At 39.2% G+C, this 16,056-nt stretch overlaps 1 protein-coding gene across 1 annotated transcript in view; it reads left to right on the forward strand.

Annotated features, from left to right (window-relative positions):
* The window catches only part of LOC138656667 (bifunctional heparan sulfate N-deacetylase/N-sulfotransferase 4-like), a 1,389,166-nt gene that overhangs the window by 585,154 nt on the left and 787,956 nt on the right, over nucleotides 1-16,056 (forward strand). Inside the window, exon 4 of the mRNA XM_069743763.1 lies at nucleotides 2,230-2,384. Within this exon, the coding sequence (XP_069599864.1) occupies nucleotides 2,230-2,384 (155 nt within the window). The remainder of the gene's footprint in view (nucleotides 1-2,229; nucleotides 2,385-16,056) is intronic.

The following is a 16,056-nucleotide window of genomic DNA, read 5'->3' on the forward strand; positions in this document are numbered from 1 at the left end:
AATTTAATTGAATCCATTCTTTCCTCTACCAGTGAAATGTTCCCCGTACAATTGGCTGAAACACTACCCAAAAGCACGATTGAACTACCCCCATGCTTAATGGTTGGTGACAGTGAGATGTTCTTTTCCTGAAATTCTGTGCCCATTTTACTCCACACATACCTTTGATCATTGTAGCTAAAGAGTTCTATTTTAACCATAATGGTACACAAGACTTGTTTCCATAACTCATCAGGCTTGTTTTGATGTTTTTTTGCATACTTCTGACATCAAATTTTGCTGTGAGGATGCAGGAGAGGTTTTCTGCTGATGACTCTTCCATGAAGGCCATATTTGTACAGGTGTCTCTTAACAATAGAACAATGTACCTCAACTCCAGAGTCTGCAAAATATTTCTGAAGATCTTTTGCAGTCAAACCAGGTTCTGATTTGCCTTTCTAGCAGTCCTACGAGCAGCTGTCACTGATATTGTGCTTGGTCTTTAAGACTTTATCTTGATCTCCACTTTTCCTGTTAATTACCATTTCCTAATTACATTTTGAATTCATGAAAGGACAACTTGAAAACGCGTTGCTATCTTCTTATAGCCTTCTCCTGCTTTGTGGGCCTCCACCATTTTTATGTTCAGAGCTAAAGGCAGCTGTTTAGAAGAACACGTCTGCTGTTTTTTGGCTAGGTTTTTATACAGCTGGGAAATTAAGCATCACCTGGCCTTTCCAAACAATAATAGTCAACAAGCTATAACTAGTGTTGAGCATTCCGATACCGCAAGTATCGGGTATCGGCCGATACTTGCGGTATCGGAATTCCGATACCGAGATCCGATACTTTTGTGGTATCGGTATCGGATCCATAGGGATGTGTAAAATAAAGAATTAAAATAAAAAATATTGATATATTCACCTCTCCGGAGGCCCCTGGACATCACGCTGGTAACCGGCAGGCTTCTTTGTTTAAAATGAGCGCGTTTAGGACCTGCGAATGATGTCGCGGCTTCTGATTGGTTGCGTGCCGCCCATGTGACCGCCACGCGACCAATCAGAAGCCGTGACGTCATTCACAGGTCCTAAATTCCTAGAATTAGGAGTTTAGTGAATTAGAATGACGTCGCGGCTTCTGATTGGTCGCGTGCCGCCCATGTGACCGCCACGCGACCAATCAGAAGCCGTGACGTCATTCACAGGTCCTAAATTCCTAGAATTAGGAGTTTAGTGAATTAGAATGACGTCGCGGCTTCTGATTGGTCGTGTGCCACTCATGTGACCGCCACGCGACCAATCAGAAGCCACGACGTCATTCTCATTCACTAAACTCCTAATTCTAGTAATTTAGGACCTGCGAATGACGTCACGGCTTCTGATTGGTCGCGTGGCGGTCACATGGGCGGCACGCGACCAATCAGAAGCCGCGACGTCATTTCTCAGGTCCTAAACGCGCGCATTTTAAACAAAGAAGCCTGCCGGTTACCAGCGTGATGTCCAGGGGCCGCCGGAGAGGTGAATATATCAATATTTTTTATTTTAATTCTTTATTTTACACATTAATATGGATCCGAGGGCCTGAAGGAGAGTTTCCTCTCCTTCAGACCCTGGGAACCATCAGGATACCTTCCGATACTTGGTGTCCCATTGACTTGTATTGGTATCAGATATCGGTATCGGCGATATCCGATATTTTTCAGGTATCGGCCGATACTATCCGATACCGATACTTTCAAGTATCGGACGGTATCGCTCAACACTACCTATAACCCTAACAGACTAATACAGGTCAGAAACATTGGTCAAAGTTATCTGAGCACACAAATCTCCAAGGGTTCCCCAACGCTTGTATCAGCACATTTTCCATTTTGTAATTGTTAAAATGAAAAAAAAGGCCATATATTTTTATTTTTTTGCCCAAAAAACAAAGCAATTGTGTCATCTTTAACTTTAGGCCTTTTAGAGATCATTTCTTCTTCAACTTGCTTGTCGAAACGTTTACATGCCACTGTAGCATGAAAGCAGCCTAAGGCTAATGTGAATCATTCATCATTGTATGAATCTGACTTGAATCTGAGATGATATGGTTTAACAATGGAGTTTTTTGAACAATTTTCTATTCTACAATTAGGATATTTTCATAAAATATAACAGTAGCTGCATCGCTTTTAACTTTTAAGCTATAAAATGTAATTTGCTCGTGTGCACAGTTGGAAATAACTATCTTTTTCAACTTTTACATTATTAGGTACCATTAAGGAGGATGAAGGAGACGACCTTTTGTTGTCATCAGTGGATGAGTTTTGGTGGTTCCCTCATATGTGGAGTCATATGCAGCCTCATCTTTTCCATAATGAGTCCTCATTGGTGGAGCAAATGATTCTAAATAAGGACTTTGCACAGGTGAGATAAACCTTGTTAAAGTACTTCCAAAGGTGTTATAAAATTTGCATTTTGGCTTTAACAGTTAATGACATAGTATTATACTTGAAACCTCATGAATTATTAAAGATTGAGGTTTCAAGATGATTGATTGATTAAATTAGTTAAACGATTTATTCTTTGTTATGCACACATAGTAGTAAACATGTTGATAAAGGTTCTAATTATGAAAAATCTGCACAAATTCCACCAAGTTCCTGTACAGACTATAGTACCCAGTAAGGCAGCCTTTAGTAGATTCAGCATGACTTGGTTAAACCGTGAAGGTAAAGACTACAGAAGACAACTCAAACCTGGCTCCTTAAAATGTCATCACGTACCATCATGTATCACGGAACTCCTAAGGAACCAAGAGGGAGTGCAGTGCAAGAAAGAAACCCCAGCAGTACACTTATCTGACTAGATAAGAAGGACTAGAACTCCAAGCAGAATCCACTAAAGAATATCACCAGCAGAGAAAACCAGAGAGGGGTAGGTTTAAATAGTTGCACTTGGAGTTGTTAGAAAAGGCTAGATGACAAATGAAAACACCTGCTATCTGAAAGGAATGGACAAAGGTAAAAGGTAATGAGCATGTAGACACCGACAAAACCTGCTGTGGCTCAGAGGATAGAGGAGCACAGGACCGCCAGATGAAATCCTGAAGCATTAATTGAGGTTTGAAAGCACTGTTTTACTTTACTTTGACCATTTTTATTTTTCAGGAAAAAAATACAAAATGTTTTTCTTGGAAATTCGGAGACATGTTGCCAGTAGTTTATAGAATAAAAGAACAATTTACATTTTACTCAAAAATATACCTATAAAGAGAAAAATCAGACAAACTGAAAATTTTGCAGTGGTCTCTTAATTTTTGCCAGAGCTGTATTTATCAAACCATTCTACATGGATTTACTGTATGTAAACCATGTCTCCTATCCTGTCGGCTCCTGCATTGATTTACAGAAGCCGACAAATGAATTACCGGCTAATCTTCTATCTCTATGCAATATAATGATATATGTGTGTATATATATATATATATATATATATATATATATACAGTACAGACCAAATGTTTGGACACACCTTCTCATTTAAAGATTTTTCTGTATTTTCATACTTAACAAAAAAGTGTGAAACAACTGAAATTATGTCTTATATTCTAGAATCTTCAAAGTAGCCATCTTTTGCTTTGATAACTGCTTTGCACACTCTTGGCATTCTCTTGATGAGCTTCAAGAGGTAGTCACCGGGAATGATCTTCCAACAATCTTGAAGGAGTTTGCAGAGATGCTTAGCACTTGTTGGTCCTTTTGCCTTCACTCTGCGGTCAGGGTTCAGGTCTGGTGACTGTGGAGGCCAGGTCATCTGGCGTAGCACCCCATCACTCTCCTTCTTGGTCAAATAGCCCTAACACAGCCTGGAGTTGTGTTTGGGGTCATTGTCCTGTTGAAAAATAAATGATGGTCCAACTAAACGCAAACCGGATGGAATAACATGCCGCTGCAAGATGCTGTGGTAGCCATGCTGGTTCAGTATGCCTTCAATTTTGAATAAATCCCCAACAGTGTCACCAGCAAAGCATCCCCACACCATCATACCTCCTCCTCCATGCTTCACGGTGGGAACCAGGCATGTAGAGTCCATTCGTTCACCTTTTCTGCATCGCACAAACACACGGTGGTTGGAACAAAAGATCTCAAATTTGGACTCATCAGACCAAAACACAGATTTCCACTGGTCTAATGTCCATTCCTTGTGTTCTTTAGCCCAAACAAGTTTCTTCTGCTTGTTGCCTGTCCTTAGCAGTGGTTTCCTACCAGCAATTTCACCATGAAGTCCTGCTGCACAAAGTCTCCTCTTAACAGTTGTTGTAGAGATGTGTCTGCTACTAGAACTCTGTGTGGCATTGACCTGGTCTCTAATCTGAGCTGCTGTTAACCTGCTATTTCTGAGGCTGGTGACTCAGATAAACTTATCCTCAGATGCAGAAGTGACTCTTGGTCTTCCTTTCCTGGGGCTGTCCTCATGTGAGCCAGTTTCTTTGTAGCTCTTGATGGTTTTTGCCACTGCACTTGGGGACATTTTCAAAGTTAGCCCAATTTTTCAGACTGACTGATCTTCATTTCTTAAAGTAATGATGGCCACTCATTTTTCTTTACTTAGCTGCTTTTTTCTTGCCATAGAATTTGTATTTACAGTCTATTCAGAATGACTATCAGCTGTGTATCCACCAGACTTCTGCATAACACAACTGATTGTCTCAACCCCATTAATAAGGCAAGAAATCCCACTTATTAAACCTGACAGGGCACACCTGTGAAGTGAAAACCATTCCCGGTGACTACCTCTTGAATCTCATCAAGAGAATGCCAAGAGTGGGCAAAGCAGTCATCAAAGCAAAAGGTGGCTACTTTGAATAACCTAGAATATAAGACATAATTTCAGTTGTTTCACACTTTTTTGTTAAGTATATAATTCCACATGTGTTAATTCATAGTTTTGATGCCTTCAGTGTGAATGTATAATTTTCATAGTTATGAAAATACCGAAAAATCTTTAAATGAGAAGCTGTGTCCAAACTTTTGGTCTGTACTGTATATACTGTATATACATATAACTTGTTGTTTCTCCAGTGACCAGTCCAATGGTAGAGTAAAATATACCTTTTTTTATTCATTATAAAGTTTCTTCTTTCTTCAGTAACAATATTGCATACATTCAATCCCTTATGGATGACAGGTTTCAACACCACATGTGTCTTCCTCCAGGTGCAGGAGTGGACCTGGAGGCATGTGGTGTTGAAACATGTCGTACATAAGGGATTGAATGTATGCAATATTGTCACTGAAGAAATCTGGAACTTTTTAATGGATAAAAAAAAGGTTTATCTTACTCTACCATTGGACATATCGCTGGAGAAGCAAAAAAGTTTTTTCTTTACATGTGTGGATTTGTCCCAATCCGTTTTCCATGTGAACTGTAACCACAGGTTGGATGCATTCCTGTTTCTTCAAAGCGGTAAGCTGGCTTTACAAAAAAAAAAAAAATATATATATATATATATATATAATTTGGCTAAAAAGCTGGGAGGGAGATCCAAGTTGAAGATGAAATGATCTCTAAAAGGCAAGTAGTAAAATACTCGCCGAGTACCGAATACTTGCGAATATATTTGGTCATCCCTAATCTAGGAGTCCAGAATAATTTGAAACTCTGCTTTTGTTCTTAAAAAATGAAGTAATTTTTTGAAAAAAATTATGCATACATTATATTCAAGAATATACTTCCATTATGTAAATTACTTTTTAACTTAGTCCAAAAGGAACAAAACTTTTCTACAAAATAGCTTATTATGCGAAAATAAGACATGATATCATTTATACCATTACTTGCACTTAATAATAGAAAAGATAAAACTTCAATGGTTTGAAACAAAAAGTCAGCTAAATGTGCCTGGTGAAATCAAGTTACAATATGTAAAGATTAGTTATTCCACTCATCAGGGTATAGTTGTTATATCTCCAGCATTTCATTATATTGGAATCTTTTTGTGGTTGACATTCACTATTAAATTACAAATACATTCTGATTACTTCGAGATAGATATCCACATTGTAGTTGTTCATTTTTCCTAAGCGTAGATGTCTATTACATTTGCTATTTTCATAACATTAGAGCAATTTAAGATTTCTAACACTTGCTGCTTTTCCTTTGTTGATAAGAAAGGTGCTATTGTGCTGAATGGATACCACATATTGGTGCTTTTTTGTGCCCCTTTTTAATTGATGAATAGAATATGCCCTGCATAAAATGCATATTATTTAAATTTAGATCAATGTAAATTCTGCATAATCCACTGAATCATTATATCTATTTAAGAGCGCACAAAGGAATCCTATTGAGCATTCGGTGCATTCATTACCTTTTAAATAACCATGTTTGAAGTATTGGGCAGGGCTCAAAAGTAATTACAGTGCTTTGCAATTTAATATCTAAAGCTGATTAGAATCCAGAACAATCCCACTTGGTTGTTCTGCATTTCAAATATGTAGTCTAAATTTGAAGGTTATAAATCTTTGAAATTACATCATGAAGCACATTGCTTAAGCCAAGAGTGCTATAAAAATGCCTAATCAATTAGGAATTAAATTGTATTCAGCTTTCAGAAAAGCATTAGTCCCAGTGATTTCTAATTACTTTATAGTGGCAGTAAGGTATTTCCTATTAGTAAACCACAATGATTCTTTCTACAGCATTTAGGCACCTGTTCACATGTAGTATTCTCATGCCATATTTTTTCTCACAGTGGATTCATACTTTTTTATATATACATTATCATATCTCTTTAGGAAGAAGAGACAACTAACCACATGTATTTGCTTCCACTGTATGCAATTTAATGTCTAGTTTTAAGCATTATAAAAGGAAATTTAGTAAGACTATTGTTTCATACTCTCTTTTTGAATGTACTGTAAAATGCACTGTTGTTATGGATTTTACCTGTTATCCAATTTAACAGATAGAATCCATGCCTTAATAAATCTGAAACACATCTGGCCATGCTCCAAAAAGTCAAATCTAGACAAGCTCGTAGCTACTACAATTTACACAAGTATTGAAAATTATAGTGTAAAACGTAGTAAATTTTTCATGATCTGAGAAACCCTATCCCCTTCTACGAAACCAACACCTTTCTTAAAAAAAAATGATGTGTTAAAAAATCAAACAATATGAGTTGTAATATGAGGCATGACCCAAAATGTGCTGCCTTTTCAATGACACAGTTCTGATACATAATCGTTTGTAAGTGTACTCCCATTCTGACCTTATTGTACATATATGTGATGATGGTGACTCCTTTAATGGCATGTAAGTCTCAGGCACTTATATATATATATATATATATACATATATATATATACTAGATTGTGGCCCGATTCTAACGCATCGGGTATTCTAGAATATGCATGTCCCCGTAGTATATGGACAATGATGATTCCAGAATTCGCGGCAGACTGTGCCCGTCGCTGATTGGTCGAGGCAACCTCTATAACATTATCGTCACCATGGCAACCATTATGACATCTATGTCGATACTGTGCCCGTCGCTGATTGGTCGAGGCGAATTCGTGGCAGACTGTGCCCGTCGCTGATTGGTCAAGGCAACCTTTATGACATCATCGTCGCCATGCTGTGCCCGTCGCTGATTGGTCGAGGCCTGGTGGCCTCGACCAATCAGAGACGCGGGATTTCCAGGACAGACAGACAGAAAAACCCTTAGACAATTATATATATAGATATATATTAGTGCCTGAGACTTACATGTCAATAAAGGAGTCACCATCATCATCACCAGACATTCCTGTATGATGAAATTGCATGGACTGTACATTTGAAGTTCTCCACATATATTGTTTGTTATATCTATCTATCTGTATATCTTATAATTGGAGACTAGCTACAGAATGGATATAAAAAACATCACTGGGCTGCTATTTTAAGCTATTTTATTCTTTTAATTCCTGTGAGACATGACCATTTAAGCATATGTGTGTCTTACTATGCATTGTTAAGGATTCTGCTTTTAACACAAGCATAAGTATTTAATATTGAGTTATAACACTGATTTAGTCATGAAGCCAAAAACATTAATTGAATTTAAAAGAGCAAGACCCCTGTTTGATGAAGAACCAGTACAAATTCAAACAATCTCATGCATATTCTAAATAGTATTACAGTAGCATACCTTTAACCCCTTAATGACCGCCAATACGTCTTTTAACTGACCTGAGATATAAGAGAATAGCCTCCCCATACAGATGACAATGCAGCATCTGTTGGTTGTACACTATAGCTGACAACTTGCTGTATCAGCCACGATCAGTATCTGCGCCTTCTAAATCTGTTTAACCCCTTAGATGCTGCTGTCAATAGTGACTACATCATTATAAATGGTTAACAGAGTGTGGGGGCTTCTTCTTTATCCCAATTGGTGCCCTCAGATCATGATTTTGTTGTCCTGATGTTTGCGATGGCAATTCAGGACCAAATAGCGGCCTTAGAGTCTGCCGGCTATAGTAATCTGTTTAGAAGTTAGCAACATTTAGGTGGTAAAAATACACATTTTCATTTCTGCCATGCCATTTTGCATTAATTCCTGTAAAGCACCTGAAGGGTTAATAAACTACCTGACAGCAGTTTTCAATATGTTTAGGGGTGCTGTTTTTAAAATGGTATCACGTTTGGGGGTTTCCCAATATATGGGACCCCTAAAGTCACTTTAAACATGGATAAGTCCCTAAAAAAATAAATGTGGTAAATTTCTTTGAAAAAATGAAAAATTGCTGCTACATTTTTAAACCTCCTAAAATGCTAACAAAATAAAATAACATTTTCCAAATGGTGCTGATGTATAGCAGACATGTGGGAAATGTTATTTATTAATGGTTTGCTGTTGTATGACTATCTGGATTAAAGGGATAATCATTCAAATTTAGAAAATTGCTAATTTTTTAACATTTTTCTCAAATTTTTTATATTTTTTATAAATAAACACAAAAAATGTTGAACTAAATTTACCATTATCATAAAGTATAATGTGTCACGAAAAAACAATCTCAAAATCACTGGGATTTGTTGAAGCGTTGCAGAGTTATTACCACATAAAGTGACACTGGTCAGATTTCAAAAATTTGGCTCGGTCACTAAGGGGTTAAACTATTACCTCCTATACTATATACCCTGCTCCAAAAATGAGGGGGACATTTATATCAAGCATTGGATCTCAATGAGCAAAAGTTAAAGCTACAAATATTTACTGACATGAATTGTTGAATTGTTGAACTCATTGACAAGAAAATAGCGTATCAATAGTCAATGGAACCCAAAATTCCTTATGTAATGTAGTAAATAAATCAGCACCCCTATCCTACAAAGCCAAAACAGATACATGGTTACACACTAACAGCTGCTCATGATTAATTACCGTCCTAACGCCCTGTACCAACATAGCGGAAGTCTGTAATGAAAATCAGTAATAAAAACTTTTAAAGAAAATAGAATTATTTGTGCACTGCTTTATTCTGAAAGCTATAACTTTTATTTTTTTGTGCTGATGTGGAATTATGACAGCTTGCTTTTGTGGGAGAAGATGAAGTTTTCAGCTATACCATTTTTATTTACATTCATGTTTTTGATTGTGTTTTATTCCACTTTTTTTTCCAGCTGATGAAAAGCATAGTTTGCCACATTTTTTTTATGGAGTTCACTGAAGAGATAAAGTAGTGTGATACCTTTATAGCTCGGATCACGCAATGTGTGTACTATATATATATATTTTTTTTTAAGTATTTTTTTATGTTATATTCTATTATGATGATTATTATCATTATTATTATTATTATTATTATGTAAATTTCTTTAAAATATTGTTTCATATTTTTTTTTACTTTTTTTAAACTTTCTTGCTAAGTCCTTCTATTGGACTTTCACTTTTTTTTACTTTGATGGTTTGCATAATGCAGTGCAATGCACCAGGTTTGCAATGCATTATACCTATTCAGAAGTTTCTTAGACCATGATCTAACAAGCTTTCCGTAGCTTGGTAGTTTGGGGGTCATCATGATGACTTTGTGTCACCATGGCAACAATTGGTCCCCTTTGGAGGCGCCAATCTGAAGGTGGAGGGAGCTATCCCCCTCTGCTGGCCTCCTGAATGTGGCGATCGCTCTCAATCACAGCATTTATAGTGTTAAACAGCCTGGCTATGGCACCATGAAAATGAAGATGAATGACAAAATTGATTTATTTATTTTGGTTGAAGATAGCTGATATTTTTTGCATCATTCACCACACAGTAGGCCTTCAGTAACACTTCCATATTGGAATTATTAATGATTAGTGGATTTTATGACAATGGGAAGTTTTATACACAGGCTTACAAGGCTGGGATATTGACATGGTTACATTTAGTTACATTTTTCAATATTTAAGCTTTCATTATTAACAAAGAGTTTAAAATCAATACAGACAAAATTGAATTTCTTGTTTGCATTAATGCTGGTGGAAGGCATAATGTCCTTTGCAAGTTTAATAAAGTAAAGAGTTTAAATACAATTGTCCAATAGCATGTAAATCAATTTTAGATGGAACACAATTAGTGATGAGCAAGTATACTTGTTACTTGAGATTTCCCAAATATGCTCGGATGGTCTCCGAGTATTTTGGTGTTCTCGGAGATTTAGTTTATGTCAACACAGCTGCATGATTTCTGACTGCTAGATAGCCTGAATACATGTGGAGACTCCCTAACAAACAGGTAATCCCTGCATGTGTGCAGGTTGTCTAGCAGCCGCAAATCATGCAGCTGCGTCAACATAAACTAAATCTCCGAGCATGCCAAAACACTCGGACACCACCCGAGCATCCTCTGGAAATCTCGAGTAACGAGTATACTTGTCCATCACTAAACACAATCAGAAAGACTTGTTTTTAAAGCTGCATTCACAATTTGTGGCTGTGGTATGTATTGTTCTGCTGTTATTCTCCGAAAATACAAAAAACAGGAGATGGAAGAACTAGAAGCAGACATATCTACAGGTAACTTTGACATAGTGGGAATAACCGAGACATGGTTAGATGAAAGCTATGACTGGGCAGTTAACTTACAGGGTTACAGTCTGTTTAGAAAGGATCATAAAAATCGGAGAGGAGGAGGGGTTTGTCTCTATGTAAAGTCTTGTCTAAAGTCCACTTTAAGGGAGGATATTAGCGAAGGAAATGAGGATGTCGAGTCCATATGGGTCGAAATTCATGGAGGGAAAAATGGTAACAAAATTCTCATTGGGGTCTGTTACAAACCCCCAAATATAACAGAAACCATGGAAAGTCTACTTCTAAAGCAGATAGATGAAGCTGCAACCCATAATGAGGTCCTGGTTATGGGGGACTTTAACTACCCGGATATTAACTGGGAAACAGAAACCTGTGAAACCCATAAAGGCAACAGGTTTCTGCTAATAACCAAGAAAAATTATCTTTCAAAATTGGTGCAGAATCCAACCAGAGGAGCAGCACTTTTAGACCTAATACTATCTAATAGACCTGACAGAATAACAAATCTGCAGGTGGTCGGGCATCTAGGAAATAGCGACCACAATATTGTACAGTTTCACCTATCTTTCACTAGGGGGACTTGTCAGGGAGTCACAAAAACATTGAACTTTAGGAAGGCAAAGTTTGAACAGCTTAGAGATGCCCTTAATCTGGTAGACTGGGACAATATCCTCAGAAATAAGAATACAGATAATAAATGGGAAATGTTTAAGAACATCCTAAATAGGCAGTGTAAGCAGTTTATACCTTGTGGGAATAAAAGGACTAGAAATAGGAAAAACCCAATGTGGCTAAACAAAGAAGTAAGACAGGCAATTAACAGAAAAAAGAAAGCATTTGCACTACTAAAGCAGGATGGCACCATTGAAGCTCTAAAAAACTATAGGGAGAAAAATACTTTATCTAAAAAACTAATTAAAGCTGCCAAAAAGGAAACAGAGAAGCACATTGCTAAGGAGCGTAAAACTAATCCCAAACTGTTCTTCAACTATATCAATAGTAAAAGAATAAAAACTGAAAATGTAGGCCCCTTAAAAAATAGTGAGGAAAGAATGGTTGTAGATGACGAGGAAAAAGCTAACATATTAAACACCTTCTTCTCCACGGTATTCACGGTGGAAAATGAAATGCTAGGTGAAATCCCAAGAAACAATGAAAACCCTATATTAAGGGTCACCAATCTAACCCAAGAAGAGGTGCGAAACCGGCTAAATAAGATTAAAATAGATAAATCTCCGGGTCCGGATGGCACACACCCACAAGTACGAAGAGAACTAAGTAATGTAATAGATAAACCATTATTTCTTATTTTTAGGGACTCTATAGCGACAGGGTCTGTTCCGCAGGACTGGCGCATAGCAAATGTGGTGCCAATATTCAAAAAGGGCTCTAAAAGTGAACCTGGAAATTATAGGCCAGTAAGTCTAACCTCTATTGTTGGTAAAATATTTGAAGGGTTTCTGAGGGATGTTATTCTGGATTATCTCAATGAGAATAACTGTTTAACTCCATATCAGCATGGGTTTATGAGAAATCGCTCCTGTCAAACCAATCTAATCAGTTTTTATGAAGAGGTAAGCTATAGGCTGGACCACGGTGAGTCATTGGACGTGGTATATCTCGATTTTTCCAAAGCGTTTGATACCGTGCCGCACAAGAGGTCGGTACACAAAATGAGAATGCTTGGTCTGGGGGAAAATGTGTGTAAATGGGTTAGTAACTGGCTAAGTGATAGAAAGCAGAGGGTGGTTATAAATGGTATAGTCTCTAACTGGGTCGCTGTGACCAGTGGGGTACCGCAGGGGTCAGTATTGGGACCTGTTCTCTTCAACATATTCATTAATGATCTGGTAGAAGGTTTACACAGTAAAATATCGATATTTGCAGATGATACAAAACTATGTAAAGCAGTTAATACAAGAGAAGATAGTATTCTGCTACAGATGGATCTGGATAAGTTGGAAACTTGGGCTGAAAGGTGGCAGATGAGGTTTAACAATGATAAATGTAAGGTTATACACATGGGAAGAAGGAATCAATATCACCATTACACACTGAATGGGAAACCACTGGGTAAATCTGACAGGGAGAAGGACTTGGGGATCCTAGTTAATGATAAACTTACCTGGAGCAGCCAGTGCCAGGCAGCAGCTGCCAAGGCAAACAGGATCATGGGGTGCATTAAAAGAGGTCTGGATACACATGATGAGAGCATTATACTGCCTCTGTACAAATCCCTAGTTAGACCGCACATGGAGTACTGTGTCCAGTTTTGGGCACCGGTGCTCAGGAAGGATATAATGGAACTAGAGAGAGTACAAAGGAGGGCAACAAAATTAATAAAGGGGATGGGAGAACTACAATACCCAGATAGATTAGCGAAATTAGGATTATTTAGTCTAGAAAAAAGATGACTGAGGGGCGATCTAATAACCATGTATACGTATATAAGGGGACAATACAAATATCTCGCTGAGGATCTGTTTATACCAAGGAAGGTGACGGGCACAAGGGGGCATTCTTTGCGTCTGGAGGAGAGAAGGTTTTTCCACCAACATAGAAGAGGATTCTTTACTGTTAGGGCAGTGAGAATCTGGAATTGCTTGCCTGAGGAGGTGGTGATGGCAAACTCAGTCGAGGGGTTCAAGAGAGGCCTGGATGTCTTCCTGGAGCAGAACAATATTGTATCATACAATTATTAGGTTCTGTAGAATGACGTAGATCTGGGGATTTATTATGATGGAATATAGGCTGAACTGGATGGACAAATGTCTTTTTTCGGCCTTACTAACTATGTTACTATGTTACTATGTTACATTGCATTTCTATGGCAATTGCAGCAAAAATATAAGCAGATTGCATTCTGTGAATGTAGACTTACAAGTACACTTAATGATAACTACAGAAAATACCAACCTGCCGCTAATTACAAGCAGTGTCAGATGGGTTAGCGAAAGACCCACCAGTAACCAACTCCAGGGCTCCAGTTTCCAGCTACATACCAATGTCACATTATCCTCAATCGCAAATTTAATTAACCATGAACTGGGTATGGTTAAATTAATAAGATGATGCTTTTGTCTGTCATAGTGATTCAAATAAATCATGACTAGTGTTGAGCATTCCGATACCGCAAGTATCGGGTATCGGCCGATACTTGTGGTATCGGAATTCCGATACCGAGATCCGATACTTTTGTGGTATCGGGTATCGGTATCGGATCAATAGGGATGTGTAAAATAAAGAATTAAAATAAAAAATATTGATATGCTCACCTCTCCGGCGGCCCCTGGACATCACGCTGGTAACCGGCCGGCTTCTTTGTTTAAAATGAGCGCCTTCAGGACCTGCGAATGACATCACGGCTTCTGATTGGTCGCGTGCCGCCCATGTGACCGGCACGCGACCAATCAGAAGCCGCGACGTCATTCTCATTCACAAAACTCCTAATTCTAGGAATTAAGGACCTGCGAATGACGTCGCGGCTTCTGATTGGTCGCGTGCCGGTCACATGGGCGGCACGCGACCAATCAGCAGCTGTGACGTCATTCGCAGGTCCTGAAGGCGCTCATTTTAAACAAAGAAGCCAGCCGGTTACCAGCGTGAAGTCCAGGGGCTGACAGAGAGGTGAGCATATCAATATTTTTTATTTTAATTCTTTATTTTACACATCCCTATGGATCCCAGGGCCGGAAGGAGAGTTTCCTCTCCTTCAGACCCTGGGAACCATGAGAATACCTTCCGATACTTGATGTCCCATTGACTTGTATTGGTATCGGATATAGGTATCGGCGATATCCGATATTTTTCGGGTATCGGCCGATACTATCCGATACCGATACTTTCAAGTATCGGACGGTATCGCTCAACACTGATCATGACAAGTATTGCTCATATACTGTAATAGAGTGGTGGTTCATCTTGCGAAGAGGAATCTTCTGTTCTCCCATGCGTTAGGAGTCGAGTTTCCTCTGCTGCACAGGGGGAATCTCGATCCATGTCTGCTGCGGTCTCCCATTCGGTATCGGCCGCAGTGGGCTCTGCTCAGCGGAGACGTCGCTCCCAGCGTCTCGCTGGGGCTGATTCGGTGCATAGGGTCACTACTACCTTTTCTGGCTTTCCTATGGTACCCTGCACTGATCTGCAGCGAGCGAGCCTCTCTGGGACTAAGTCCTTGTTTATTCACACTGAGCATGCCCAGGACAGGGCCTCCCATTGGAGGTCGAGGGCCACATGTTCGGTCACATGCTCAGGTGCTGCAGTACATTCCATTGGTCCTTCTGGAAGGTCCTGAAAGGGCAAAACATGCTCAGGTACTGCAGCACTTTCCATTGGTCCTTCTGGAAGGTCCTGAAAGGGCAAAAACTTCAGTAGCAGCTTCCTGTGCTGCAACTATATAAACTGCGCATGACCGCATGGCCGTGCGCTAGTATTGTCTTATGTTATGTGCTTTGCGCCAGTGTGGTCACATGTATGTGTGTTCAGGGACCCGGCTGAAATAAGCCCCTAGAATGCTGGCTCCTCCGGTGAGGAGATTGAGTCTGAGTGTATTCAGGGACCCGGCTGAAATAAGTCCCTAGAATGCTGGCTCCTCCGGCGAGGAGTTTTGTGTGTTTGTGTGACCACTGACTGCTCTCTGTTTGGGCAGTTAGCCTGTGCCTCTGTGGAGTCTAACAGGGCACAGTGCTTTCCTTTCACGGCTACTCAGTGAATTAACTGAGTTAGTCTATACCGCCATATAGCTCCGCCGTTTGCTAGCAGCAGGTACTCCTGCACGGTGGACCCCGGGCTGCGAACGCACCAATATCAATAAACATCTCTATTTACTCGGTGCGTTCCGCTAGCCCTAACAGAATACTAGCACCAGGGTCTGGCTAGTAAATGGCGGACATTCAGCAATCTTTGCGGTATATCCAGCAGCTGGAGGGTAGGTTGGCGGCTCTCAAGAGCTCAACCTCAGCTGTGGATGTTACCGCAGTTGCTGTACAGGCTGCTAGCGTGGCTGCAGCAACCTTGTCCACTGCCACCCCTGTTC

Source organism: Ranitomeya imitator, chromosome 1, assembly GCF_032444005.1.
Source record: "Ranitomeya imitator isolate aRanImi1 chromosome 1, aRanImi1.pri, whole genome shotgun sequence".
NCBI lineage: Eukaryota > Metazoa > Chordata > Amphibia > Anura > Dendrobatidae > Ranitomeya > Ranitomeya imitator.